Genomic DNA, 28,000 nt, shown 5'->3' with positions numbered 1-28,000 from the left:
GGGGCGGGTCCTGGTGTTTTTTTTTTTTTTGGTATGTGTGTATGTGTGTGTGTGTGTTTTCTGCACAGCTGAAAATGGCGGCTGTGCGCGTCGAGTCGTCCTAACTTTGTCGCACCATAATAAACACAACAATATGCACAGCTGTTAGCTCGTAACATGGCGAGGAACTCCGCCGAGACGCCGCGGACGCTCTAGTTTGGAAACGTTACTTTGACCACTACCGCTGAAGGGAGTTCAAACGCCGAGGTAAGGACCAAGAAGCCTTCATTGCCGTATACATGCTAACGTCAGCTAGCTTGCTAGCCCCAGCGATAGCCGACGACTTATGAAAGGGATTGTCAACTGAGCTAGTTCTCGTTAGCCGATAACGCTAACGGATAACGCCACTAAATACACACGTTCGTTCGGAGTATTCCTGCTCAAGCGTCGTCGCCTTCGCCGACACTTGTCCTCGCACAGAGAGACCCGTGCTCAGCGTCAATGTTTCTAATTGCGTGTGTGTATTGCTAATTTTAGCTTGCTAGCTAAAGCAACACTGGAAGCTAATGCTAGCAGAGCTGTGTAGCTAGTCAGTACACAGGGGGAGATGTGTGTTTCTGTTCGACACGATTTAAAAACACACCACAACATCTCGACAGCCATTGACTATTTAACCCGAGTGTTTTAACACGACTCCCCAAACTTTGTGTGTCTTCCAGAGATTATGGAGGATCCTCATACACGGTACAGCAAACGCCTGGTGAGTAACTTAACCATACTGGTAACTCCCGGAACTATTGTATTGTGTACACAATGTCAACTGTTAGATGTTTCCAACTTAGCTAGCTGTGTAACATTATCATATTTCATGGACTCAGTGGATAATGGTGTCTGGGATTGTCCACTTTTCTTCGGGGTTTATTGTCATGGCACAGGGGCTCTCTGTTGTTATCCACCATCATCACGGTAATGAACATGTCCGAAGACTGTGGGTTCAGCAGAGGGTCAAGTTCACTGTGTGACCTGAGCAGCTTCTGTGCTGTGACATCTTCACCCCATGACTGTCTTTGCCCTGTTTGCTGAAAAATCATTCACTCAATGTGACTTCTCTCTGTGTAATCAAATGGTCACAAATAATACTAGTGCTATGGAAATTAAATTATGAAATGGAAATTAATTTTAAAATATGTGAAAAGGCTGACTTATTCTTCCATTGTTGACAGTTTAACCAAAGGTTGAACACACCCAATATATTGTTAATAATTTAATAATATCCATTATTATGTTATAATAGACTATAATCACAACAGCAAGGGATTATTTAATAATAACAGTTTTCAGCTGCAATTAAATATGGTGTGTTCAATCCTCACTTATCAAAGTTAATAGATAATAACTCATTTGTAAGGCGATGGGGGTGGGGATATCTGAGAGTGGGGGGTATTGTGCTTGATTCATCTGTCTAGCCAAGCATAGCTGCATAGGGTGAATGGCAGAAGGGGGTAAAGGGAGGGGGGCTGTGTGTGGAAGATTAACCCCTGCTATTGTTTGGTCCCTACATGAACTGATTTGGTGACTGACTGTCCAGCTTGGATTGATTTATTGTGATTTATTCCTTGTCTTGGGGTGAAAGCATTCATTTTTGGCAATGGCAGTTTTAGTGTATTTTTGTTACAATTATAAGGTAATTATTATAATGATTATTATTCATTATTAATAATGTCACCATATGTGTTAGAAATGTGTGTTTACAATAAGAACATTTAAAAATATAATAAACAATGCTTTAGAGGGTTTTCATGTAAAAAAAATTAATTTTACATCTAACATATTAGATTTATATGCCCTTTTGTTTGGTCAGAAGTTACTAATCACGATAATTTCCTGTGTTGTGAATTTGAGTGCAGATTTTGAATTTGTTTCGAAGAATTTCTTCGAAGTCCCTTTTAGTGTTCTGTTTTAAAATAAGTGATCTTTAAGTCAGCTTTCCTTGCTATTTGATAGGCTTCTGTCACCCAGATTTGTCTTGCCACGGCACTGACTTATCGTCAGTGAATTAACGCACCCCATGTTTTTCACTGCCTGAAATTCCAACCCTCTCCTCATGTCTCTTTTATTTTCTGCAGAAATCATAGTGTCCATGTCTAATAGAGGTTAACAGAAACCTTCTTTTGTCCTCAGCGTACAGGTACACGGCGCCGCTACCAGGACGATGGAATCTCAGATGACGAAATTGAAGGGAAACGAATGTTTGACCTGGATGAAAAGTTGCAGTGCGACAGGTTTCGCTCAGATTTGGTCAAACACATGGAAGGCAAAGGTGAGGTGTAAAATGAAACATTTTGAGTTTCACTGAAACAATCTCAACGTATTTGAGTGTGTTTTTAACTTTTGATTCACTTACTATCTTAAGTTGTCTTAATGTATGTCTCTTTTTAGATTTCACATTTGAATACATCCAGAGGGAAGGGCTCAGGGAACCAATCATCTTTAAGACAGCTGAAGGTCTTGGACTACAGTGAGTCAAATAATTTAAATGTTTAATTGTAGATGAATCTGTCTTTAATTAATTAATTTTTTTAAAATTTTGAAATAATGTCAAAGAAGATACCATTAAAATTTCTAGAAGTATCCAAGTAAATAAATTGTAAATAAATGGAATTGTGTCTTTTTCTTCAGAATGCCAGACCCTGATTTCAGTGTGAGTGATGTCAAGTTGTTTGTAGGTAAGGTGTTGCTTTATGTTCTTTCTGAGTAAATGGCTTTATTATAGTACACAGTATGTTCTCAATCAAATACCTGTTGGAGGCAGAGCTAGAGCCGGGCTGATATGTCAGATGATGTTTCCTTATTGCATTTATCAATATCAGTAAATATGATCGTCAGTTTTTTTAACTGTCAAAAATCAGTACGGGTCAAAAAAAAATTTGTGTTAGGTGGGCTTTGGTTTCTTTGTATTTAAAGAGATGTAATCATTATTGCATATAAAAAATTCAGGGCATAAAATTACATTTGTATTTAATGACTTTGTTCTTACCTGTTGAAACCCTTTTAATTCTCCTACAGGTAGTCGACGTATCGTAGATGTGATGGACGTGAACACCCAGAAGGGAATCGAGATGTCAATGGCTCAGTGGCGACGCTACTATGAGACGCCACCATCAGAAAGAGAAAAACTCTACAATGTTATCAGCCTGGAGTTCAGCCACACCAGGCTGGAGAATCTGGTCAAACGACCAGCTTCGGTGAGGGTGTAGCCATGCTCATACCTGACATTAAATCACATAATCGTCTCTGTCAGTTGTTTGTTATGAAACATTTGAACAGTTTGAAGAGATTTATTACAAATGCATCAGACTTCTTGGGTTTTTTGGTTTTCTGGAACTTGCCCCAGAATAGATTCTGTCTGTATTGTTTTGATATCTTCTTTAATTTCTAGTAGACCATGCACAGAAAGTGTGCACTCCACTGGCTAAGATTATCAACACACTTTAAATCAATATTGATCTTTTTGAACAAAAAGTTGTGTTTTATATAAGAATCAGAATCAGAAATACATTATTAATCCCTGGAGGGAAATTCAAAAGTCACAGATAGATTGGAGAAGTGAAATCTGATCACAAATAGTCACTCGTGTGTGGAGGTCTCTCTACATTCAAGTGCCACGTGTGATACGCACGTTGATGATGTCATTTTTTATCTTACTGCCAAACCAAGCCACACCAGGAAATGAAATACAGTTTTTCTAATGTATGTGTTTGCTGGCTTGAAAACATTTTTATTTTTATCATACAAAAAGTGGTGTCACTTATCAGAAACAATCTTGGGTTTGGACAGTTTGATTGCATGTTTTATACCTATTTCATCTCCTAATCATCTAGGTGGACCTTATTGACTGGGTGGACAACATGTGGCCCCGTCATCTGAAGGAGAGACAAAGAGACTCCACAAACGCCATCATAGACATGCACTATCCCAAAGTACAGAAGTGAGTAAACCATGGGCCTTAGAACATTTGCCTTATTATAGTGATGTGCAACACTCACCTCTCATCTATCTGTCGTTTACATCTATTTGTTTTGTGTTTTTCTCTCAGGTATTGTCTCATGAGTGTGCAGGGCTGCTTCACAGATTTCCACATTGACTTTGGAGGCACTTCAGTCTGGTACCACATCCTGCGAGGAGGAAAGGTCAGTCTGGGTGTCACTGAAAGTTTTTGTTGTATTGAGTCAATTATACTCGGAACATTTAAATAAATGTGATTTTGGGCTAACTTTAACCTGTGGCTCCTACAGGTGTTCTGGCTGATTCCACCCACACCACAGAACCTGGAGATGTATGAGAACTGGGTTTTATCAGGAAAACAGGGAGACATCTTCTTGGGGGACAAGTGTCATGACTGTCAGAGGATACAACTCAACCAGGGCAACACCTTCATCATCCCATCAGGTCTCTTTCTGCATACAACAGTGACACATACTGACACAAACACACATAAACTGTTTTCAGACTTGACCTGCAGGTAAAGTCTGGCGATTGGACACAGATTTTACCCACAGTTTGATTTTCACACATACACAACGCAGCAGGAGGTTATGTGCGCAGATGGGTTCACAACAGCATCAAATCAAATCCTACCCCTCCCCTCACTCTGACTTTAGCGTTCATGTATGCATCTTCTCAGTAGAAAATTTCTGAGGATCTGCTGAGTTCAGTGCATGTCTGAAAACAGCTATCCATATGACGCCTAAATGTCTCATACATCCAATGTCTTGTACCCTGTAGGGTGGATCCATGCTGTGTACACGCCAGAGGACACGTTGGTGTTTGGGGGGAATTTCCTCCACAGCTTTAATATCCCGATGCAGCTCAACATCTACAGCATTGAGGATCGCACACGGGTGAGCAGCACCCCACGTTCGCTGTCAAATTTTTTTCCACAGTTGATATAGAACTACCCTCTTGCCACACATTGATAATTGCTTTTTGTAACTATGTGGAATTACTCACAATTTTTTTCTGCTTCTCTCCTGTAGGTGCCAGCAAAGTTCCGATACCCTTTCTACTATGAGATGTGCTGGTATGTCATGGAGAGATACCATTACTGTCTGACCAACATCTCCCACCTCACACCTGAGTTCCAAAAATACTCCCTTGGCAAAGGTGAGGACAGATGAACACAAGCAAACATTGCTGCATTCCTTTTATTCTCATTTTGACAAAATGTCACTCACATGAACTTCACGATAACCATCATGTCCTCTCTTATTTCAGGACTGACACGGGCTGACCTTCAAACCAACAATCATACTGGGAATGGCACCTCCAATGGAGTTGACAGTGAAACTGAAAATGCAGAGATCACAGTCAAACAAGAAGAAGAAGAAGAAGAAGACAAAGAAGAAGATGGAGCAGCTCAACTTACCACACCTCAGCATTTGTTGACCCCCTTTGAGCTGGAGGGACTGTGCAACCTCTTGGGGAAGCTGGAGGAGCTGCCAGTCCACAAAAAGTGTGTCCCTGCAGGCATCCAGAATGCTGCAGCCCTGCTCGAGGACATGAGGGTGGGTTTCATTTCAACTTCGTTTGGCAGTTCATCTCACAATATTCTCACCATGGTTACACTACATTCATTCATGTTTTGCACCCACACACAAACAGATTACATTTAGCTTTGGAAGAGTTGTTTGGAATGAGAGGATGGAGAAGGCAAAAGTGTAAACAAATATCCATAATAACAGTATATACACACAATATTAGTCAATGCACTGTGCCATCTTTCTACTACTTGTGCAATGTACAGCACTGTCAGTTAATGATGCTCAAAAACTGGCAAATGCAGGCTGGTTTTACTGAAGAGCACAGAGATTCCAAGAATCCTGAACAGAAGTTGTTCAAGAAGAGAATTTTATGGAAAAGGGGCAAAAGTTTTACAACTGCTTCACAGTGCTGTGTCACAGTGTTAGTCCAGATATGTTTTACATGTTTTTGATGGACAGATTTTCTTTTTTACTGCTTGTCCAGGCTGTTCTGAAGGAGCATTCAAATGATAACCCCAAGCTGGCCTACACTGGAGAGCCCATTGTCAAGTGGCCCAAAAGAGTGAGTAGAAAATTGCTTTTCACACTTTTTTACTGCGAGTAAATATCAACAGATGATGATATCTGTTTGTGAGCAAATATTGTAGATTAAGAGGAAGTTCTTCAGTTAATTTTAAATCTTCTTATCTAATAATATATTTCAGTATGGTAGTGTTATTGTTAGTTATTTTAAAAGTAAAAACAGTTGTTAATTTAGAAGTTCTTCATTTAATTTCATTAAACAAAGCTCATCCCTTTAATATATTTGCAGGACTTAATTCTAAACAACCTTTTCTTGCTATGTCCCTCATACAGCCATCATGGTACGAGCCCTCCACTCCTCCTCCTACTGTCCTTTACCGTCCTCGCTTGGCCCCAAACCTCCACAAGCCTCTGGGTCAGCGGCCCACCAAACGCTGCTCCATCTCTGCCCTGAGGCGAAGACGGGTGAGGTGCAAGCGCTGTGCCGGCTGCTGCAGAAAGGAGTGCGGCAACTGCCAGTACTGCCACGACATGAGGAAGTTTGGTGGGCCTGGACGCATGAAGAAGGGCTGCATCACGAGACAGTGTCTAACGGTGAGTGGTCATATCCACCATTTTCTTTGTGTGTGTGGAATCATACTGCGCCTGAGTAAATATGTGCCCACGAGTGATGATTGTCTAAAATTAATAAATGACTTTTATTCACAATAATCTGCATCAGATTTAAAGATTCCATATGATTTACTTTGTCTAAATTACATTTATTTCTCCCCCCAGCCTGCGTTGCCAAACACAGCTCGATGTGCCATATGTAGAGAAGGTGAATTAGATGAGTCGGATCCGAGCACTTACTCACTCATGGAGTGCTCCGTCTGCTCGCAGATTGCTCATCGTCAGTGCATTAAGGTAATCTACTGATAACTAATACATTTTTAGATTTTTTGCATGATCTGGTTTGCTGTCTAAAGAGATGTATTTTAACATAGTATGAGTTTCATTGTTGGGAGTCTCAGATTTTTCCATTGGCACTCTCTTTCAGGAACCTGGTGAGGGAAAGATCAATGACGATTTACCCAGTTGCTGGGAATGTCCCAAATGTTATCAAGGCAAAGGTTCAGCATCAGAGGTAACCTAACATATCTTCTCCTTCTCGTTTCTCTCTCTGCGTTGTCTCTTTATACAAACTCTAGGACACTTTTCCTTTCCTCAGCAAAGTTATGTTTTCTTTGTAACTTCCGCTAGATGTTGATACTCAAAAGAGCAATGTCACAGTTTTTTCTTCTTCAACCACACATCCCATCTCTTCCCTTCCTTACCACTCCAGTCTTCCAGCGATGAGGAGAGTGGGGAGTCAGAGAGCTCATCCTCGTTGCCACCTTCCAAACTTGCATACCGGGAAGGCATTGGTGTCAGCGATGGGATGAGACAAGTGGGACGTACCGGACCACAATCTCGACCCACAGCACCACCACCTTCTCAGAAACTCTTACTGCAGCATCAACAGAATCGCAAAAGAGCTAGTGCACTGGAGCTTAGACTTAAGAAGAAGGTAAAGTGTAACTTTTAACTGGATTTAAGATGCATATTTAGATGCTGTTTTTGAATTTTACAATTTTTAAATGATCAGAAGCAAGTATTTATTTGCTCCATGAGTAAAAATGTATTGATTTTAAATGTTTTGGACAGTTCATGTCTGCTTGTCTTAAGTATTGGCATTACTCTTGTTTAGCAATACCCCAATTAGTTTCCTTTCAGCTGGTTCCAGAGTAAGAAATCAGAGTCCTATTTTATTTCAGTTATATCATTGGTTTTGATCTACGTAATCACTGAAAGATCTTTAAAATGTTTTAAATATATTAAAAAAATTTAGATAATAATCTGTCAGTGAGGATTATTTTTCTGTATTTGACATTTTTCTTATCACCCAATTTCTTTCTGTTTATTGCAGATAAAACTGGAGCGTAGCAAACTCTTAGTGGTAAGCAATATACTTTTCCTTTAATGACTCTATTGCATTTAAGTAATACACAGATAAAAATTCTCGGTCGCTACGACAGATTTAGAGGCTGTTCCACTGCTATACCCACATCTGTATGAAACCATCAGATGTAGAATGTAGGTTATTTATAAGGCAAAATGGCAATTAATCACCGAAACACAAATATCATGTAGGCTGAAGGTGTGTAGCTACACTTTTTCTCAGCTGCCTCCACCTTTTTACTATCAGTGGGTAGTGGCTTCAAAACTTTCCATAAGCAGCGGCTGCCTGCCGAAAAAGCCAACTACTCATCTCAAGTCCAGCTGGCAATTAATTATATTAATAATTGATTTGATTAAAAAAGTTTCAGTTCACTGTGTGTAAAGTTTGCAAACACAGGCCTCTGCCTCTGCTGTCTATCTGTGTCAGTCCCGTCCCCACATGCTTAATATGAGCATGTGTGTACGTATTTAGTTCCATCGTCCCGCCGACTAGACTGCATAGAGTCTTTGTCAGTGTTTGACAAATTAACACAATAATTGGTGACAAAACAAATTAAGATGTACGTCCTCACTAGACTCACTATTTAAGAAAACACTGGTGGACAACTTGACATTGTTCAGTCAACATTTAAAAGGTTAGTTTTCCCAAAAACAACACACTGATATTTTGGGGCTAAATGAATATATGTGAATGAATTATCTTTATTTACATCAAACCTTTTACAGGAGTCAATGAGTGTGAATGTAAAGTAAAGATGCTTAATGTTCTCAAAGCAATATGAGACATGTATTAATACAGGACCGAGGTTAATGCAAACAATTTGGTTTGTCAATGAAAGTATTTTTTTCATATGATAATGATGGCACTGTTATGAAAACAGTTGTAGTTGTAGCACTGTATTTAGTATTTGAAACATCCATGATCTTGTTTAATTGGCCAACCTTTTTGCTTTTCATTACCTACAGAAACAGTCAGCTCTAGATCGTTCTCCTAGGCTGCTGAGTTCCAGACTGCTGTCCAGGCTGCGCTCTCCAACCAGCAGACTATCTCAGGGCAAAGGTCGGGGATCCAACTGGTCGAGTGGCTCCCTTTACCACGGCTCTACAGGAAGGACCGGGTCCTTCCTGCAGCAGCAGACTTCCCGCAGTCTGGTACTTGAGTCGAAAGGAGAGCCCCGCAGAGGGAGGGGAAGAGGGGTGAGGCTGCGGGGAGGAGGAGCAGGAAGAGGTTCCGGAGGTGGTAGAGATCATGGAGACTTGGAGGAGGAGAGTGAGGACAGCAGCAGCAGCAGCAGCACCACCAGCAGTGGCAGCAGCAGCGACGAAGAAGAGGAGCGGGGCCAGAACAGTGGGAGGGGAGGGGACAAAGAGAACCAGCCGCAGTCGAGAGGAGGACGAGCAGCCAAAGAAGAAGAAGAAGGGAGCGAGGTGGCCAACCAAAACTGTGCAGAGGATGAAGATGAAGAGGAGATGGAGCAGGACAGTCAAACAGTGGACAAAGATGGCTCATATCATAAAGTGACACTCCAAAGGCCAACCAGGACCAAGCGGGACCCATCAGCCATTGTCCCCAAGTTGGAGGCTATCGCACCTCAAGCTGCTACTTCCACATTACACAACCAGACTAGACCCCTTGTCAGACCCCCAATTAGAAATCGCAGCCCCTGTCCGGATCAATACTCCAATAGGCACACACCCCCACACACTCGTAGTGGACACACAGACTCTCGCACCTCCCACTCAGAGAGGCTGGAGGTCTCTAAAAGACAGAGGCCAAACAGGCCAGCTAAACTGAGCAATGGTGCTTCCTGTTCTTCATCCTCAGAGGTAACCCATCTCCGAATCCCTCTGTCCGCCCTGCAAGAGGGAGGGAGTGAGACAGACCGGGAGAGTGGTCTTAGTGGGCCGGGATGTGAGAGGGAAGTGTGGGTGTCTGTCTTCCGCTACTTAAGTCGAGCAGATCTCTGCATCTGCATGGCTGTCAGCAAGAACTGGTACAAATGGTAAGACCTCTAAGATCATATCTGTCATATTTTAAGTAGGGATCTGTTGTGATAACAGGTTTTATTTTGGATCAGTTCACAGTTGCCAAAAACCCACGGGGGGGGTTTATTAAACAGCAACATTTGGAACAGTAAACAGAGGAACACTCAAGAACATGTTGGACTTTACTCCACATAAAACTATGTAAACAAAAAAAACAGAATATGAAAGAGGTTCAATCCAGTTAAAAAAAACGGGTTTTACCGCCTGTGTCTGTGGCTTCAATAACAACAGTGGTCCTATATCAAATATGTTCATGGCACTGACTGTACCGTCGATGGTCATGTCGGTCGCTAAGCCTGGCTTAAACAGGCCGGCAGCTCAAGGGAAATTCCATAGGATATATACAGTCCACCTGACTCTGACTTTAGAGACGAGGCGTCTGCTAGTAGTCACTTCTGTGTTGGTTCAGATTACGTGGGGTAGTGATCCCGGGTTTGTGATTGGACTGGAGTATGACTGGACACACGCACAAACGCAACAGGCTTCATGTGCTGCTGTAGCAGCGTGTGGAATTGGGAAGGCAGATGTGTTGAGGACTTCTGGATCACAATGTCGGTTTTGGTTCTAGAATTGTTACAGCCCTAATTCTGATCGACATCACTGGTGACAGATCAGATCAGCTTCAAGTGTAATGTGCTCTCTGCAGCCAGTGTCTATTAATCCAAAGATTGATTGAGTGATGAGAGATATCACTCTGTAATTCCACGTACAACTGTGAGTGCATAAGGTGTGTTTACTGGGATTTAACAATGCAATGAATATTACTGAGGGAAACCATCCAGTGTATCACCTCAACACTGTCTAAAACCTACTAAAAACTAATATACATCACGTTTTATTTATATCTGATCAACTCAGTAGTTCTGAGTCAGCACCTCATTTATATTATGTAGCTCAAGATGTATTTCTGTTGTCAGTCAAAAAAAGGTGATTTAATAGCTTTGATTTGTTATTTTGGCCTTTAGTTTCCTACAAACGTTATAATGTTAAATCTAATGAGATTTAGAGAGGATTTGGATTTGATAAGTAGATTTTGAATGACGTATTCTTCATGTTTGTCCGCAGGTGTTTAGACAAGCGGCTCTGGGCGCGGATTGACCTGAGCATCAAGCGCACTGTTACTCCTCAGGCCCTAACAGGCATCATAAAGAGACAGCCTGTGACACTCGATCTGTCATGGACCAACATCTCTAAAAAGCAGCTCAACTGGCTTGTTGGCCGCCTGCCTGGTACATGGACACGCACACTTTCACTATACTCTTAAAATATTCTTATTCATGTCAATAAATATGACACTATCATACAACACATTTAAAAGCATTGAGACTTAATTTGTTTGTGCAATTATTTCATAACATCACAGTTATTATTGGCCATTTTTGAGTGTAGAATCCCAGTTAGTTTTCAGATGAATTCTGAGTGAGTCATGTCTTCACTCCACATACTATGTTGACATCTTGTCTTGATTTGGCAGGGCTTAAGGATCTGATGGTGGCAGGTTGTTCCTGGTCGTCTATATCAGCTCTCTGCTCCTCTGGCTGCCCTCTCCTCCGTTCTCTGGACCTGCGGTACGCAGACGGGGTCAAAGACTCTCAGATCAGGGATCTTGTCAGCCCTCCAGGTGAGGAAAGCGTGCACAACATCGCTGCTGTTAATTGATTCAGTCTTTAGCTCCTATACTTTATTTTTCTCATTTGATTTGCTTTTACACTTTTTCAAAATCTCTGCATGTTTTTCTCTTCTTCTCCTCTTATGGCTCCTCCAGGCTGCGACAATCGCAGTCAGTTGCGGACCATGCAGTGTTTACGACTGGCAGGCCTGGACATCACTGACTCCACTCTGCGCCTGGTGATTCGCCACATGCCCCATTTAACAAAACTGGACCTCTCCCACTGCAACAGCCTCACTGACCACTCCATCAACCTGCTCACAGCAGTGGGCTCATCCACCCGGAACACGCTGACAGAACTCAACCTTGGAGGTGAGAGATTTTTAAAAACAAAGTACATGCGCACATGTTGCCCTGGTATTATTCCACTACTGATGTCTTCTTCTTTCCCAGGCTGCAGTAAACTGACAGACACGTGTCTAAAGTATCTCCGCCGCCTCTCTTGCATCTCACTGCTTGATCTGCGAGGCTGCAAAGGTGTCTCCCGCAAGGCCTGTGAGGCCTTCATCTCCGAGCTGTCAGTCAACACGCTCTACTGCCTATCAGATGAAAAACTGATCCAGAGGATATCCTAAGCGCCTGCTTCCTCTCACTGCACAGTTGATTTCAGGTGCAAAAGCAGGAGTGGATCCTGATGTGAAACTGTGACTCAAAGGACACAGTCAGGCGGGGATGTTCACATGCACCTGTGTCACGTAAAGAATTGGTGGAGTCTAAACTGGGTGTGTACTCACTTAGCTGGTGTTGGTAAAAGGGGTTGTCACAGCTATAACAGTGTTTCTTTTCTACACATTTTTTCCTGTGTACCTAAAAGAGACTCAGGAGCTTTTTTTTATGCTGTTGTTCATTTGGGAATAAATGTTGTGTGGAAAAGCATGTCTTTCATTGCCAGGAGTGGGAGAACAAGCAATTAATTCGCTGCATTACACTGCACAAACTCTTCAACTCATTTTTTGTTTTCCTCTTTTTGGACAGATGACATGTTAACTCCCATCATAAACTCCTGCCTTGAGAAAGAAACTTTTGAGTTTCATCCTTTTCGGGATATATCTGCATTGTTCGGTTTGGCTGATCCCTATCAAGTCTTATTTATCACGTGACACATGTAAACTTTTGATTTCAGCTACATTTTGTTGCTCAAACTAGATGGTTATATTTTTGTCGGATTCAAAGAGCTATTGTTAAGTTGTTTGATGACTTTCGCTTTGTGCACAACGCCTACGTGTTAAGATTTTTTTTAAATGATTGCGACTAAAGGTGACAAGTTTATCACATCAAGTCTTCTAAAAGTGAGTTACTGGAATGGCCTGTGTTTACCAGCTGTATGTTTGGGTTCATGAGTTGTTTGGGTGCGACAATAGTTCAGCGGTGTACTTGATGAGTATACATGGACATTGAGGGTAAAAAGATTGAGAGCGGTTGAGTTGGCAACAACACCTCACCCCAACAGGGCGAGATGTATCAGGTGTGCGGGGGTTAAGCCAAGGATATGGTGTCAGATAAATGGTGCATTTTCAACCATTAGACTTCAGGTGCTATAATTTCCAAACTCCTCTTGCTTTGTTTTTGTACAGAGACGATATTTAGAGCAAAAATGTCAATATTCTTGATGAAAACGCTCCCCACCCCTCTTTGATACATGTTTGTTTTCTTGATGAAAATACTATCTACTTTTCACTGAGTTCATGACCTCATCTGACTGAACACAGAGATGTATGTTGTTTTTTTTTATATTGGTGGATAGGCTGGTGCTTGCTCATTTCTTTGTTCCCTTCAAGTCCAGTGGTTCGGTATCTACAATCTCTCCTCCCAGACTTCTCTCCTGTTCACATCCCTCAGATGAATACAAGTATATAAATATATACTTTTGTGTAAATGTATTGGTTTTTGTCTTCCTCTTTTAGATTTGCCAAAACAGGAATCCTGTAGCAATGTAATTATTTTCAGAAGCCCTTTTCACTTTATGTTGTTTGTTATTTTTCAAGAAAAATAAAAAAAATGATAAACAACAGTGAGAGATACATTAAGTGCGATCAATGTCAACATCATCAGTCAATCGTCCTGTTAACATCCATTGGGTCGATGTCAGTTCTCCCAGGCTCCACCCAGCTGCCCTCAACCTGGAAATGAAGTCCCTTCAGTCAGAATAGAAGAGTAAACACCGCTGCTGCTGTAAATACACTTGATCCTGACGAAGTTGGCGGAGACACAGTGAGACAGATGTGCTGTGGTTTAATATCCGGGAGGAGTGCGTTGCAGCTGCTGCAGCTTCCTCCACCTTCGTCCTCGGCTCCAGTGACCTGGATGTGAAACAGGAATAAAGGCAGAGTCTCGCTTTATTTTTGACGGACGGTAACAACCCTGCGAAACAAACAGGGGGTGGGTGCCGCCGCAGTATCAACACACCGCTAGCTTCACTTCCTCTGTCGGAGATTTCACTTATGTCTTTTTGCTTCTTCTCCACCAACACATGCCGAGTAGAAGATTACCTGACCCCGCTGCACTAGGTGTCTCGCTCTGGGCAGAATGGAAAACATGCGCCAAGAGGAGCAGGAAACAATGTTGTTATTAGCCAGTTAGCTAGCTGTAGCCCCGCTAGCTGATAGCTAACTCCATCAAATTAGTGGGCTGAGTTAGCATCGCCTAACTCAGCCCACTAATTTCAATAGACAGGCACAGCGCTGCGGTGTGTTTGCTGTCTGACCTCGGCCACTTTAAAAGATTTACTCAGCGACAGGTTTTTCCACTGACACGTTTCTTGGTTTGGGCGTTCAGCGAGATAGATAGATAGATAGCAAGCTAACTAGCTAACCAGCTGTTCCGCGCTGTTGTGGTGTCACTGCAATCTGTCAGCTGCACGAACACAGCTCCGCTCCGGGTGAAGTGTCAGCGGCGGCCATGGCCCAAGAAGCGTTTCCTCTGCACCTTCTGGTGTGGAACAATCAGTATCTGGAGCTGGATGTGGAGCTGCAGAAGAAAGAGGTACGTGAGGGGGGGGGGTCGGTTGACAGCAGTCGACGGTCGGTGTTTTTTTTTTTTCTAGGTGCGTTTGTTATGTGGCACTGCATTGCGCTGATGATGCCTTGTGTGTTTGGTTCTGCAGCAGGATGCGGAGCGCCTGGATCCGAGGGGACGCACCCCGCTGGAGCTGGCTGTGTGTCTGGGCCACCTGGAGTCCGCCCGGGTGCTGCTGAGACACGCTTCAGACCCCACACACTGCAGCGCACAGGGCTGGACCAGTGAGTGCTCTGCCGGGGCTCCTCACTTTCCAATGGCTGCACCCAGTGTCATTAAACGTGGATGCATGTGTTTCAGTCTTGCAGGAGGCGGTGAGCACCGGGGACCCTGAGCTGGTTCAGCTGGTGCTGCAGTACAGAGACTTCAAGAGAGCCACCGAGAGACTGGCGGGCATCCCTGAACTGCTCAGCAAACTCAGACAGGTGAAGCAGCCCCCCAGCGACTGAAAAGTTCTGACACGTTGACCTGTTGCACAGAGCGGCACAGTGCATCCTCCACCTCTGCTCAAAGCTTTGTCCAAAGGTTTTCCCAGTGGCAGTTCACTGGATGTCCCCAGTCTACACACAACATCACAAGCTTCTCTAACGCAAGAAAACAGGAGTTTGCTTTTGTCTCAGTGTAAGAACCTTTCCTTGGTGTCTTCCAGGCGCGGGACTTCTATGTGGAGATGAAGTGGGAGTTCACCAGTTGGGGTGAGTGTTGTTTCATTCACGTGTTCTCAGAGGTCAGTTTCAGCACCACAGTGGTCGGACAGCTCCTCCAGCTGTCGCTCAGCAGACTTTGAGAGACGGACTGTTTACTCCGTCAGTTTGAAAGACAGGGACGTTCATTTCAACGTGTGACCCACTAAAAACTGTTTAAAGTCTTATCTGTAATGTATTGAACAGGACTGCTTTGATACTTAATGTGGTTTCCAGTGATTATTTTGGATTATTTTGCCTTCAGGAGATGCTCATCCAAACAGTTATTTACATCTTGCAGCTTATACTTTTAGTATCACTCTCAACCAGTATTTACAATACAGATCATAACATATAACCCCAGTATGCTAATGTCTTTTAATGTGTATCTTTGCAATACCTGGTGACTTGAAGCAATACATTTGTAAGCAAATGTTAGCAACACAAATGTCTAGAATTTCATTAAATACACATTTCAGTTAGTTTTAAAAACTGGTAGTACTGGAATTCAACACTCCTCTGGAGGCATGTAAAGCAGCTAGGTTACAAATAATTACAGTAAGACATTGCATCATTATAAAATAAGTGTGCTTGCTCTTTTCTAAATTGATTATTTTGGGGATTTTAACTGTTTGTCAGAATTCAAATAGCAATTTGAGGGCATCATGTTTCAAATTTGTCTTGGTCATTATTGTCATAATGAAAACATTCGTTGGCTGCATCTTTGATATAATGGACTATAATTCAATACTTCGGGAAAATAATTAATCTTCCTATTTAAACCTGCTTTTCTGAATGCACATTCCCCGTGTGGTTACCTCCTTTTACTTCCCTGTTTGTCTTCTGTTTCTAAAACGCCCCTCCTTGTGTTTAACTCCCCTCTCAGTGCCTCTGGTGTCGAAGGTGTGTCCCAGTGACGTCTACCGGGTGTGGAAGAGTGGCTCATGCCTTCGTGTGGACACCACCCTCCTGGGCTTCGAACACATGACCTGGCTGAAAGGACGACGCAGCTATATCTTCAAGGGCGGAGGTGTGTGCATATTCCCAAAGAACATCATCCCATTCATACAAAAACGTGAACCGCTAAGGTTGATGCACTAATGTTTTGCTTTGAGTTCTTTTCCAACATCAACATTTTCTGTGCCTCTCAGATGATGGGGCAATGGTGATGGAGGTGGACCACGAGAAGCAGGTGGTGTACACGGAGCCTCTCGTGTTGTCCCCTCGTGACGCACCCTCCCTCCTGGCAGCCATGCAGCCGTCGCAGGAGAACACGGCACAAAGACTGACGTCACCCATCGTGTCCACGCACCTCAACACACGAAACATTGCCTTCGAACGGTAACGAGAACATACTGTCTAAAAATATGCTGACAAGAATCATTTTCGATTGGATCATGTTTTTAAGCCATGTACAGACATCTGTCTCACTGTGCTTCACAGAACTGCTAATTCTCCCTTTAAGTTTCATTAGTCTCGCTGTAAAAAAGTTTACATCATAAAAGTTGTTTTAGTTTTGAATTCATGTGAACACCATCACATCATGACACAACTACAGTCAACTTACTATATAGAGTAACCTTTGGGACCTTGTTTTAGTCAAACAAAACTTATACTAATATAACTCACTCCTTCATAAAGTCCACATTGATCCTATACATCACATCCTAACAGTAAACAATATACTGATCATTTATCTCTTTGCTTTGTCAGGAACAAGTCGGGAATCTGGGGCTGGCGTTCTGAGAAGAGCGAGATGGTCAGTGGATACGAAGCTAAGGTAGGTGTCAGCTTAGCCAACATAGCTCCGATGCTTTCTCTGTTGTTTGCACTCAATTAACATTTATAGCTTGAAGGAGTGTTAATGAAATGAAGTCTTTTTTTTTAAGGTTTACAGTGCTACCAATGTGGAGCTGGTGACGCGGTCGAGGACAGAGCATCTATCAGATCAGGACAAATCAAGAAGCAAAGGTCAGAACACTAAATTGGGCCTTTACTTTTGGCTCCAAAAAAATTGAGAACTATATGAGAGGGACTCACTTGATGCAAGATGAAATTGTGAAACATTAGATTTGAACACAATACCTGTTATAAGTGTATCATATAGTTTTGTGTGTTTAGTGTCTCATGTTTTCCATAAAGTGAACAATTGGAGTAAAAATAGAGCAAATTTGTTGATGATCTCTCTGCATTGTTCCCACTCAGGCTCAAAGACTCCTCTGCAGTCCTTCTTGGGGATTGCTGAACAGCATACAGCTCACAATGGGGTAAGAGTCTCCACAGTACCTGTGCGGCACATCCGCACTCACCACCCACACCGCCTGCCGCGTCCTCTGACTAACAGCATCACTTACTGTCTCTCTGTATTTCTCTCAGAGTAACGTGTCACAGTGTGCCAGTCCTCACAACCCTACCGCCATCACAGCTGAGGAGTACTTCAACCCAGAGTTCAACCTGAATGGCCGAGACATCGGACGTCCTGTAGAGCTCACCAGCAAAGTCCAGAGGTACGGTGAAGCAGCAGCACAGATGTGTGTCACCAAATCAGTGGCAGAGAGGCCACAGTGTGGACATGCTACATATGTGTGAAATAAACCAAATAGGTTTTATGTTAATAAATAATAAAACAGACGGTGGTGCCAGTGGATGAGTTATGTCACTGGTACGTACCTGAACACAGACTACCTCTGCAACCTAAATCGGCAGCACTAAAATGACCAGAACATGAAACTCTGTCTGCCGCCTCTCCAGGTTTAAAGCGACCCTGTGGTTGAGTGAGACTCACCCTCTGTCCCTGGCCGAGCAGGTGACGCCCATCATCGACCTCATGGCCATCTCCAATGCTCACTTCGCCAAGCTGCGTGACTTCATAACTCTACGCCTGCCGCCAGGATTCCCTGTTAAAATAGGTGAGTGCGAGAGATCAACTCAGTCTGCCGCTTGTGAGTAGGTGGGTCAATGTCCTGAGTGGTTCAAGCCCCCTTGTTGATCAAAACACTGATTCCAGATCAGCTCCAGGCCACTTCATCTGTAGACGTCATTCTGTACAACAGCTGCTGCTTGACGTTCACATATTAGAACTAAAATAATGAGAACTAAAGCATTTCACTTTTTTCATCCATGATTCTTCCTGAATGTTTCATGTAACTTACCACTGGTGCAGCAATACTCAGCAAATTAAATGTCTGGTGGTGGCACCTCCACTTTTTTGAGCCATTACTTTTGAATGTACAATACTGGTCATTATGACGGTTTCTGAATTGAACTTGTCTTCCAGAAATTCCCCTTTTTCACGTGTTGAACGCCAGAGTGACGTTTAGTAACCTGTGTGGCTGCGATGAGCCGGTCAGCTCGGTGACAGTTCATAATCCAGAGAGCTCCGAAGAGGCTGGTAAATATAGACACGCACACACATGCACACGCGCATGGTGACTGGTATTGGACTCCAGTAACACTGTAACCTATCTTCACTCAGGTCAGTCTACCCCTCCCTTCCACTGTGAGGTGGACCCCTCAGTGTTCGAGCCCCCTCCAGACTACACAACCCTTGGTCCAGGCCGTACTGAGCCAATGAGGGACGAGGATGACAACCTGCTGCAGTTTGCCATCCAGCAGAGCCTGTTGGACGCCGGTACAGAGAGTGACCAGGTCAGAGAATTCATTATTTGTGTGTCAGATGTTGGATCTTATTCCCTTTTTTAAAATTTTTTTAAAAATTTTAAAAAATTTTCTTTTTGGCAGGTCATAGTTGCACGTCAGAACAAAACGACATTCTATACTGGCCACTGCTTTTGTTCTTTCTTTCCCTTTGTGCCCCAATAAACCTTTTAAAAGCTCATGATAGTTCTTGAGTGACCCTACAGGGTTCTCTTGCCTGAAAATGCAGTTCAAACATTTACGTCTGGTTTTTAGGTGACCATCTGGGAGGCCCTGACCAACAGCCGCCCCGTGCCACAGTCTCCACTGTACGAGGAAGACTCTCAGCTGGAGAGGTGAGCTGACATACGCTGTCTGAACGTTACTGGTCCTGCTTTCCTTTACAGGGAGATTCACTCTGCTCAAACTGGAGCGACGACTCCTGGTTCATAATTTTTCCATTAATATGTTTAGGCCTTTAGTAATAAAGTCTCTACAGAAACCAGAGATTCAGTTAAAAGGGTAAATATTTGATGATTTTTTTTTTGTACATTGTGAACAGAGAATAACAAGAATGAGGTGAAGGAAAAGAAAGTATTGTTCAGAGTTTACATTTGTAGTTTTCATTGTAAAACCATCAGGTTTCATTCTGCCTCTTCATGTTTTAGTCGTACTCAGGGAAATCTCTGGCGTGTGATGTAATTTAATTAAACTTCTTCTAATAGTATTCAGTGATTAGCTCTTTCTTTCCACTCTCTCTTGGGAACAGTGTCTCCCAGTCATCCTGTAATGAAGCCCTTGTTTAATAATGTTTAATTTTAAGTCTTCATCTCCCTCATTTTCTCAGGGCGATCCAGGAGTCTCTGTGCATCTCACTGGCCAGCAGAGAGGGCGAGGACACGGCCGACCCCAGCCAGCCCACCTCCGTCTCCCCGCTGGACCCCATCGCCAATTCCCCGCCTTCTTACAGCACAGGGACCGAGCCACAGTTGCCGGGCCACTTTGGCGAGGCGACGAGCTTCGACGAGCAGCTGCGTATCGCCATGGAGCTGTCGTGCAGGGAGCAGGAGGAGATAGACAGGTGAAGCAGAGGAAATACAAAACAGAACTTTAATTTTGCAGACAGTTTTCACACATTTTGATTTTGTTGCATCACAACTGTAGTGAGTAAATTTTAGATGCTGTTCAGCCAAAGAGAACTCAAAAGGAAAACAGGGAAACAATGTCCGTCCGTTCATCTCTTTTCTTTACCTGCTTCTCTTAAGTCGAATGGCCAGTCTGTCACATATCTAATGTCAATGTAGACAAGCAAACACAATTACCTGTCACATATGAACAACGTAGCAGGAGATTGTCTTGTCAAATGCACTCATGACAACAGGAAAATCTCACGACTGTTTATAGCACATCAACACATCTTGTTGTTTTTCCAAGTTGACATCTTTTTCATTCAGAGATATTTGTATTCTTGTTTTTGTTTTGTCTCCTTCACTTACTGTAGGTGAATTCTGACATTATCCTGTTTTCTCACATGGGCTCACAGAGATATTCTCCGGGGGCTGGCAGGAAAAACTCTTGCTTGTTAGAAGCAACTGACTCTGGAGAATATCCCAGGGTTCAGTGCATGTGCAGCTTTAAATTCTCATCTGTGGTTCACACGACCTGCATGTTTACCCTTTGACTCTGGGAGAAAACAAGAGCACCCAGGGAAATTTCACACACCATTGCACCACCACCACCACCACACAGTTTATAGAGCAGTGTTTCCTTCAGTCTCTTTAATCAGTGACCTAGATTGGATTCTGGGAAACAGAGATGATGGTGTTCATGAGGAAATCTCTTAAATTTTCCTTGTTAAAAAACACCTGCAGTAACCGATGACATTTAACATGTCTCTTCTGGTGTCTGTTTACTGAACCTTATATTATCTACTGAAATAAATTAACACATTCTCTGGCCTTATCAATGCTTCCAAGCAACTATTAGAACTAAATATTAAACTACAGTTTTTGCTGGTGGTGGTTTATTTATGTGACTAAGTTTGTCAGATTGATAATGAGCCGTCAAATCATTCTCTGCATTTCACTATTTATTTATTTTAACTTATGTACGACGTGCACAAAGTTTTATACTAAAATGAATGAATAACATCATCTGCTGTTCTTTGTTTGAAATTAAACTTCAGCAATGGCTCGGAAGAGTAATCTATTCTTTAAATGTAATAATAATTTCAATATTTTCATTACTGATTAGCTTTCTTTTTAATTGTTTGTCACAGGAAGCAGAAGGAGGAAGAGGAGGAGCTGGAGCGGATCCTACAGCTGTCACTCACCGAGAAGTAATGTCACGGCAGCAATGGGGGGGGGCGGGTCTTCACTGGGGGAACGGTCCTCTTTAATTTATTCAGTTTTAATTTTTTAAATCCAGAGATATTAAGTTATTGCAGATATTTTATTTGTCTTTCACACACGAGGGCTGCTACAGAAGATCGCACAGGACCAGAGTAAAAGAAAATGTGAGTGAAGCAGGTGGGAGGGATGAAAAAAGAACATACTGAAACACACTACAGCAAAGAACGAGACAAAAGGGAGATTATTTGTTTTATTCCTTTTTTTTTTATTGACTATTTTTCACAGTCTTGCTGTCTTTGAGTGATAAATGATCCTGAAACTTTAAACCTATGAAATGATAATGAAAAAAAAAATGAAAATACAATCTTAATGGAATAACCTATGAAGATATGATTATAATATTTAAACATTTATGTTGGCTTACTCCTATGTGTGAAAAATAAAGGATAATGATCATCCTGGAATATTGTTATTTTCTTTTCCTTTACCGTTCATAAACAAAGGAGGAAGCAGAAGATCCATGTGTATCTGACATGTGGTAGTTTAATAGTTTTTCGAATTGACACAAGGTATGTATTTGATATGTATTTGATATGTACTTGTTTCTTCTTGTGTGATAGTGTGGGAAATCTTTGCCAGTGCCCCCTTCGAGTAATCGAGAACATTTTAATTTAGCTGCCACATTTTTCTATCTTAAGGGCATTTTTAAGGGATTTTCAGAACACTCAAAAGAGCAGAAGTTGGTCATCCCACATGGAAACTTGCAGAAGTTGAAGGCTGCACAAGTAACAACAGTTTGACTCCTTGTCCGCTGTGCTGAGCAGGAGTGGGACTTTTCTTCCTCCTCGCCACTTCAATCTGTAAGTTTTAAACTTGTTAAAATTGTTCAACTGACCTGGACAAAAACACACCTCACACACACACACCTTAAAGGGATAGTTCACTGAAAAATGAAAATTCACTCATCGCAATGCCACTACGGTGTAAATGACCTAGTTCTGAGTTGAATATGAATGTCGGGGCCTGCGGACACTTGGATGACACCACACAAGCAGTATGGAGGCATGTTATGTTTTTTTCTGTTATAGTACGTCTGAAGAAGGACTCACCATTTACTTCACTTGGATTCTGCTGCAACAAAGTTTACCCCTGAAACTCGTGAAGTGTTTTGTGGACTCCAACATTTCACCCGCCCCTCCATCGGCATGGTGGTGTGTAGATAATGAGTGAATTTTTATTTTTCTGTGAACTATCCCTTTACAGCTCTGGTGTTAAAATCCAATACTCTCACTCATTCTCACCCATATGTAGGTTTTGATAATCAGGCTTGTCGTCCTCAGGAACCAAATACTCATCCTCCGCTGGTTTAGTTGGAGGGAGCTCAAGCTTCTCTTGGGGTTGTGGCCGCAGCATTGGCGCCACTTGTGCCTTGGGCACTGTATTAGATGGAGGTGAGGTGATGCTGATGCAGTTTGGAGCCGGTGAAACCTCTGCACACATAAACACAGTGAGGAGCTGTGTCCTCATACTGAGACTATTCCTGAAAGCAGCGTTCTCACCAATTTGAGTGTCGTAGTGCTCAGGCGTCACGTAGGGATGAAGACGGTGCTCTGTCTTTTCAAGGAAGTATTTCAATACTTCATTCAAGGAGGAGACCGTCACCTACAGAGAGGAAGAGAAGCAGAAAGAGAGGCCCGCTCTATGCTGTCTGCTTTCACTGTATGTTTTAAATTCTCTATCATGACTTCACTGAACAGAATCGCATTTTGTTCACTTTTCCAAACAAAAACACACTTACACACTATAAATCACTTAGCAGTAACAAATCTTAGCACATAAATGTAGCCAGTGATAATTCTGTTGCTAATATAATGAGGAGGTATACAACACAGGAATACTTCTGTATTACTTTCTTTTTGTATTTTTATATTAAAACTAGAATGGCACTCAGTAGAGGTCATGCCTCCACCAAGGCCCAACATCCCCTTAAATTTAATCACATTTTTACTTTCATAGAAATCAGGTTCTTAAATAATTAAGATCCATGAATGATTCCCTAGGAAAGAATCCTGGACCTGATCCGGATTTGAGTTGGTTCTTCTCTGACCCATACCACACCCTGCCACCAGTTTCCTGTTGATCCACCCAGTGGTGTTTGCGTTATCTTGCAAACAAGAAACCAAACTGTATGAATTGAGACCAAATATAATGAACATTAGTCATTATTATTAATACATATTATGTTACTGTCTCTTACAGTAGTTAATCATTAAAAATGGGTCTAAACCTCTCATTCTGGATCTTAATATATGGCAGAGGGAGAGACCTGTCTTTTAACAAGCACATTATTCATAATTATTCCCTTTCCCACTGCCACAATATTTTTTTATTCCAGGTTTTATTTTCCTGAATAGTAAAAGCAGCTTGTTGTGCAGTTCAGCAGCTAATTTGAAGATCTCAGATGTTCAGATTTTCTTTCCCTGGAGGCCATGTTAGATTCATGTCCTCATTAGTTCAAAGTTATGTGAAGAGCTGTGGGACTTACTGCTGTGATGAGTTCAATGACAAACCCTGAGTTTGTGCAGGCCACTCTGTAGTTCTTCATTACATGTCCTCTGAAAAACACAGGGAGGAGAACAACCAGCTGTCAATACATTGATCCCTTTTAACTGCAGCTTCTCCTGGTTACTGATGGTTCGAATCAACCTTCCCAATGACACACCTGTAGTTTCAGTCCACATACATGTTTCTGCAGAACAGCAGATTATAATAGGTCATTGTGACCTTCAACTCTAATCAAGTCCTGTTTGAGTCCAAGTGAATATTGGACTTTCTCTTCCTGTTCCATGTTTGATGGCTCACAAACACTGAAATAAATTCATTTTTATTGGAAAAGTTAAGCTAAATATAAATTCATATATTGGTCTGTAATTTCAAAGGCTGAGATGGACCTGGGTGTCAGTTGTCTGAGGGTCACAGCGTAGTTGTTTCTCAGGCTGGACGGGCGGAGGAGGATGCCTCCATTTTCTGGGTTTGCCTCCAGCATCCTCTCAGCCTCCTGCCGCGTCACATCGAAGAAGCACCTGCAGGATTAAGAGAAAAAATAAACACTTGGTAAAAATATGCAGATATGTCATTTCAGAGAGCAGGGGACAGAACACAGACAAAATGTTCATCAGTTTAGGAGAAAACAAACTGTCAGTTATAGAATGCTTGTCTATAAGAACTATTTATTTGTATGTTTTGTTCTGTATTTGTCAGGGAGCAGCAATGAGGAAAGAAACTTTTTCTCACGCAGGCAGATCAGGGGTGATGTAGTCTGGATGGTCATCAGCTGGTTGAGAGGAGGATGACGATGAGGATGAGGGGAGGAAGGATGGTCGGGGCGGGAGCGGCGGATGTGACTCGGTGGAGTTTCTCCTTCTCTCCCACTCCAGAGCCTCAAGCAGCAGCATCATCTGTCCAGGCAGCAGCTGCAGGTCACCGGGGATCTCCTTCTACAAGGAAACATTAAAAAAACTTTATCCACACATTAAAAGTGATGCCCAAATGTTAATCACCCCTCGTGCCGATGTAACATGACGCTGGATAATGTTGTGAGGATACTATAGATGTGACCTAAAGCTTGTCTATCATTCATGATCATATGGTAGGAACAATGTGTGTGTGTGTGTGTGTTTACTTTGACCATAGTCAGGATGTAACCCCTCCACTCCTCTCCTGTGAAAGGATTGTCCATCTGCACAAACAAAGAAAAAACAATCTTTTCTTTATTTCAATCAACCAGGCGACTGTGGTTAGTGTGAGTTGAACATTAATAACACTTTATGTAGATCTATCTAGTTTTTGAAAAAAAATCTGGACTTGGAGGCTAAAACCATGTGAATGAAGACAAAAAGAAAAATCTTTCTCACCTTCAGCTGCACCTCCTTTGTGAGCAGGCTGAGGGTGAAGACGGTCGGCTTCTCCCTCTGATACGGACAATTGGACTCCATGGACATAAGCTGCTCCAGCTCCAGCTTCTCTGTGTCCTGACAGAGGAAACAAACTACATGTATTCACTCCACTAAATCATGCATCATTTGATCCTAAATAAGAAGTGTTAACCCCTTCTGTTGCTTCTTATTGCCCCTCAACAGTGTTCCCTTTCTTCATAATGTCAGTGTTACGTTATCTGAATCTAAATAAAGAACATATAAAGTTAAGTAAGAAGAGCAGTTTGCTTACTGTATCCTGTGATTCATCCTCGTACAGAAACAGCGTGGCTCCACGGAGCTCTCCATAGTAATTCTTGAAATCCTAAAAATCACAAATGTCTTTTTCAATGAATGTTCTTCAGCTTTCACCTTCTCACAGTGCTGGAGAATGACTGGTTTATTCACTGACACATTTTTCTTTAACTTTATTCTCAAACGTTATTGTAGTTTTATTCAGGTTTTAGTAGTTTTTTCTCCAGCTGTAGTTACTATGTACTTGTAAAATTTGACATGAAAATATCTTTTAACTTATAAAGAATTCTGTATTCACATTCACTGCCCTCACATATGAAACTGAGTTAAATGCAGTCATCTTTACCAAACATATTCTTAGACACTGAGATTTCACATCTTTGCACGGACGATCATTTGTTTAATCTCCTGCTTATCTGATTTTATTTCTAATCATTTTACTCTGTCTGTACTCTGTTTCCCATCTTTGTCCTCACCTTCTCAGCTGTGTTTTTCTTCTGCAGGTGTCCAGAGTGGTACAGAGGCAGAGCTGTGATTGTCGTCCTCCTGTGGTGGACGATTCTGGTAGGAGCAGACATTATGTCTCCGCTGGTCTGGTTCAGTTTTGCCTCTGCTCACTTCTGTTTGTCCAGCAGTATTGTCATTAATGCAAAATAAATAAAGTGATGCTGAGCTGTGTTTCCAACTGTTTCCTCCACTTAGTGTTTCTTTGTGCAGCTCAGGTCTTCAGTGTATCTGAGATGATTATTCTTCCCTACAAACCTGCAGTGATGTTTTGTCCCCTCTCTTCCTCCAGTTTTTACGCTGTTTGAGCTCGGAGAATGAGGAAACTAATCAAGGAAGTAACTAGTTTTGTATAGAAATCTACTAAGAACACATTTCAGGACTTTGACCCTGCAGCATAAACAAACAGTTTAACACACACACACACCAAGCCAGATTAATTATTTTCATTTAAGATGTGATGTGAGTAAACTGAGAACTTTTTTGGAACCTCATTATCAGTGTGTTGTTGTGTGAGAATCAGCTCAGTGCACAAGAACCGTTAATCCTTTTTTTCAGTTCTGCACTTTTACTCTCATTGTTTTATTTTAGATATCATTACGAGTATTGTTGTTCTTGTTATTATTATTATCATCATTATTTCTGGATTCAGCAACAAGACTCAATGTGAAAACAGCACAAATTCAAACAACTGTATTATTTACCAACAGTTTCCAGCACAAGTAATTCCCGATGTATAGATGTCAGATTCATGTGTGTGTGTGTGCTTATATACATAATCACAATGAAAACATTTGCCACCGGGAGCCTGTTCTCCACATGCCTCCTGCAGACTAATGCCCACTGCTGGTTAAAGATTTCTCTCTCAGCTGCTTTCTTTGACCCTCACCGTCCCTCCGGCAGCTCCCATTGGCTCCTTTAATCCCTCAGCCTTGAGGGCAGGCCAGAGAGACGCAAGCCGGGGAGAAAACCCAGCCACTGTTCTCCATCATGGGGCCGCTAATGATGCTCCACCTCCACCACTGACTGGGGAGAAAATGGCCACAGGGGTGGCAGGGACAGGGGATAATACATTGGATTGATGATGCCCTGTTACGCCTCTGAAATAGCAGTATATATTTTGAGCCCAGTTTATGTAAATAAAAAGTCAAAAATGAATCAGGTTATTTCAGATTTATTTGAACTCACTAGCAAAGTGTGATGACGGGTTCTATCTTGATCTATTACTCTCATTATACACAACATTTCAATCAATCCAGTTGTTGTTTTGGCAGAAAAATCAATGGTTTTCTTTCTTGTGGGATATTTTAGATCGTCCTTCAGCTTCAATAACATCAAGACCCTAAACAGGAGAGAATATCCTTAGAGAAAACACACTGAAGCTTGACTGACAGCAGACACAAGTGATCTATTTTGATGCAGACTGACCTCTTGGCTCTGGATTATGATTGGCTGGCAGGCCGGGGTAAAAGGTCAGGCAGTGGTCAGAGTGCTGCCATGTGTCAGGACAGGAACGTGGCTGATCGTGGTACAGGAAGCAGGACAAGTCCCTTCCTGGAAAACAAAACCCTTACAGTCCACATTCACTTTAATCTCAATCTCGCTACTGTGACCTTCCCTCGTCCTAATTAGAGGAATGACAAAATACATGCATGTGTGTACACTCCCATGTGCAACTGTGTATATTTATCAGCTTGATCTCCAATTCTAATGGTTTCCCGTGATGGAGGAGTAGAGGTGTAAGCAGGCCTGTAATGAGAGGCAGAGGTGAGGGGGAGGCAGGGAGGAGCACGACGCCTGCTGGCTGAGAGGACAGAAGCCCCGGGCAGTGAGGTGGAGCTCCTGC

General features: G+C 42.3%; 4 protein-coding genes and 1 long non-coding RNA gene across 5 annotated transcripts in view; 2 read left to right on the top strand and 3 right to left on the bottom strand.

Annotated features, from left to right (window-relative positions):
* Window positions 1-16: 16 nt before the first annotated feature.
* On the top strand, window positions 17-13,747 carry kdm2ab (lysine (K)-specific demethylase 2Ab). Its single transcript, XM_020083023.2, has 23 exons — window positions 17-246; window positions 699-739; window positions 2,161-2,299; window positions 2,419-2,497; window positions 2,659-2,705; window positions 3,046-3,224; window positions 3,861-3,967; window positions 4,076-4,169; window positions 4,275-4,428; window positions 4,765-4,880; window positions 5,016-5,142; window positions 5,254-5,543; window positions 6,004-6,081; window positions 6,375-6,635; window positions 6,819-6,947; window positions 7,081-7,167; window positions 7,366-7,590; window positions 7,990-8,019; window positions 8,988-10,024; window positions 11,133-11,296; window positions 11,542-11,688; window positions 11,833-12,048; window positions 12,130-13,747. Exons 2-23 carry the CDS (start codon window positions 704-706, stop codon window positions 12,309-12,311), a joined length of 3,924 nt encoding a protein of 1,307 aa, XP_019938582.2. The 5' UTR covers window positions 17-246; window positions 699-703; the 3' UTR covers window positions 12,312-13,747.
* On the bottom strand, window positions 13,690-14,689 carry LOC138411371 (uncharacterized). Its single transcript, XR_011244005.1, has 2 exons — window positions 14,549-14,689; window positions 13,690-14,036 (listed from the first exon to the last, which is right to left on the bottom strand). It is a non-coding gene; the product is annotated as an uncharacterized lncRNA (long non-coding RNA).
* On the top strand, window positions 14,030-21,885 carry ankrd13d (ankyrin repeat domain 13 family, member D). Its single transcript, XM_020086252.2, has 16 exons — window positions 14,030-14,718; window positions 14,840-14,975; window positions 15,052-15,176; window positions 15,401-15,446; window positions 16,321-16,464; window positions 16,586-16,775; window positions 17,148-17,214; window positions 17,324-17,405; window positions 17,640-17,701; window positions 17,811-17,941; window positions 18,186-18,343; window positions 18,712-18,825; window positions 18,910-19,082; window positions 19,347-19,426; window positions 19,918-20,151; window positions 21,349-21,885. The coding sequence occupies exons 1-16, from the start codon at window positions 14,635-14,637 to the stop codon at window positions 21,410-21,412; spliced, it is 1,890 nt and encodes a 629-aa protein (XP_019941811.1). The 5' UTR covers window positions 14,030-14,634; the 3' UTR covers window positions 21,413-21,885.
* LOC109628841 (signal-transducing adaptor protein 1) lies at window positions 21,431-26,460 on the bottom strand. Its single transcript, XM_020086266.2, has 10 exons — window positions 26,127-26,460; window positions 25,649-25,720; window positions 25,336-25,452; window positions 25,104-25,160; window positions 24,716-24,918; window positions 24,373-24,504; window positions 23,967-24,036; window positions 22,981-23,083; window positions 22,723-22,911; window positions 21,431-22,279 (listed from the first exon to the last, which is right to left on the bottom strand). The coding sequence occupies exons 1-10, from the start codon at window positions 26,226-26,228 to the stop codon at window positions 22,275-22,277; spliced, it is 1,050 nt and encodes a 349-aa protein (XP_019941825.2). The 5' UTR covers window positions 26,229-26,460; the 3' UTR covers window positions 21,431-22,274.
* An 858-nt stretch (window positions 26,461-27,318) lies between these two features.
* The window catches only part of LOC109636661 (paired box protein Pax-5-like), a 3,140-nt gene continuing 2,458 nt past the window's right edge, over window positions 27,319-28,000 (bottom strand). Inside the window, exons 6-7 of the mRNA XM_020098562.2 lie at window positions 27,583-27,708; window positions 27,319-27,496 (exon numbers count right to left, since the gene is read on the bottom strand). Coding sequence (XP_019954121.1) covers window positions 27,489-27,496; window positions 27,583-27,708 — 134 coding nt within the window. The 3' untranslated portion in view covers window positions 27,319-27,488. The remainder of the gene's footprint in view (window positions 27,497-27,582; window positions 27,709-28,000) is intronic.

This window comes from Paralichthys olivaceus, chromosome 9 (genome assembly GCF_024713975.1).
Source record: "Paralichthys olivaceus isolate ysfri-2021 chromosome 9, ASM2471397v2, whole genome shotgun sequence".
Classification (NCBI taxonomy): domain Eukaryota; kingdom Metazoa; phylum Chordata; class Actinopteri; order Pleuronectiformes; family Paralichthyidae; genus Paralichthys; species Paralichthys olivaceus.
The sequence above is the reverse complement of the archived record's forward strand: the minus strand, read 5'-3'. Positions and strand labels throughout refer to the sequence as shown.

Bases quoted from the DNA above. Each gene is read 5' to 3' on its own strand.
- kdm2ab (XM_020083023.2), top strand. From the start codon at position 704: ATGGAGGATCCTCATACACGGTACAGCAAACGCCTG. The intron at 4,429-4,764 runs GTCTCTTTCTGC...TGTACCCTGTAG, and splicing joins CACCTTCATCATCCCATCAG to GGTGGATCCATGCTGTGTAC. The intron at 12,049-12,129 runs GTGAGAGATTTT...CTTCTTTCCCAG, and splicing joins GACAGAACTCAACCTTGGAG to GCTGCAGTAAACTGACAGAC.
- ankrd13d (XM_020086252.2), top strand. From the start codon at position 14,635: ATGGCCCAAGAAGCGTTTCCTCTGCACCTTCTGGTGTGGAACAATCAG. The intron at 17,702-17,810 runs GTAAGAGTCTCC...TATTTCTCTCAG, and splicing joins AGCATACAGCTCACAATGGG to AGTAACGTGTCACAGTGTGC. The intron at 18,344-18,711 runs GTGAGTGCGAGA...CTTGTCTTCCAG, and splicing joins AGGATTCCCTGTTAAAATAG to AAATTCCCCTTTTTCACGTG.
- LOC109628841 (XM_020086266.2), bottom strand. From the start codon at position 26,228: ATGTCTGCTCCTACCAGAATCGTCCACCACAGGAGGACGACAATCACA. The intron at 25,453-25,648 runs GTAAGCAAACTG...TTCCTCTGTCAG, and splicing joins AGGATGAATCACAGGATACA to GACACAGAGAAGCTGGAGCT. The intron at 25,161-25,335 runs GTGAGAAAGATT...TTGTTTGTGCAG, and splicing joins CAAAGGAGGTGCAGCTGAAG to ATGGACAATCCTTTCACAGG.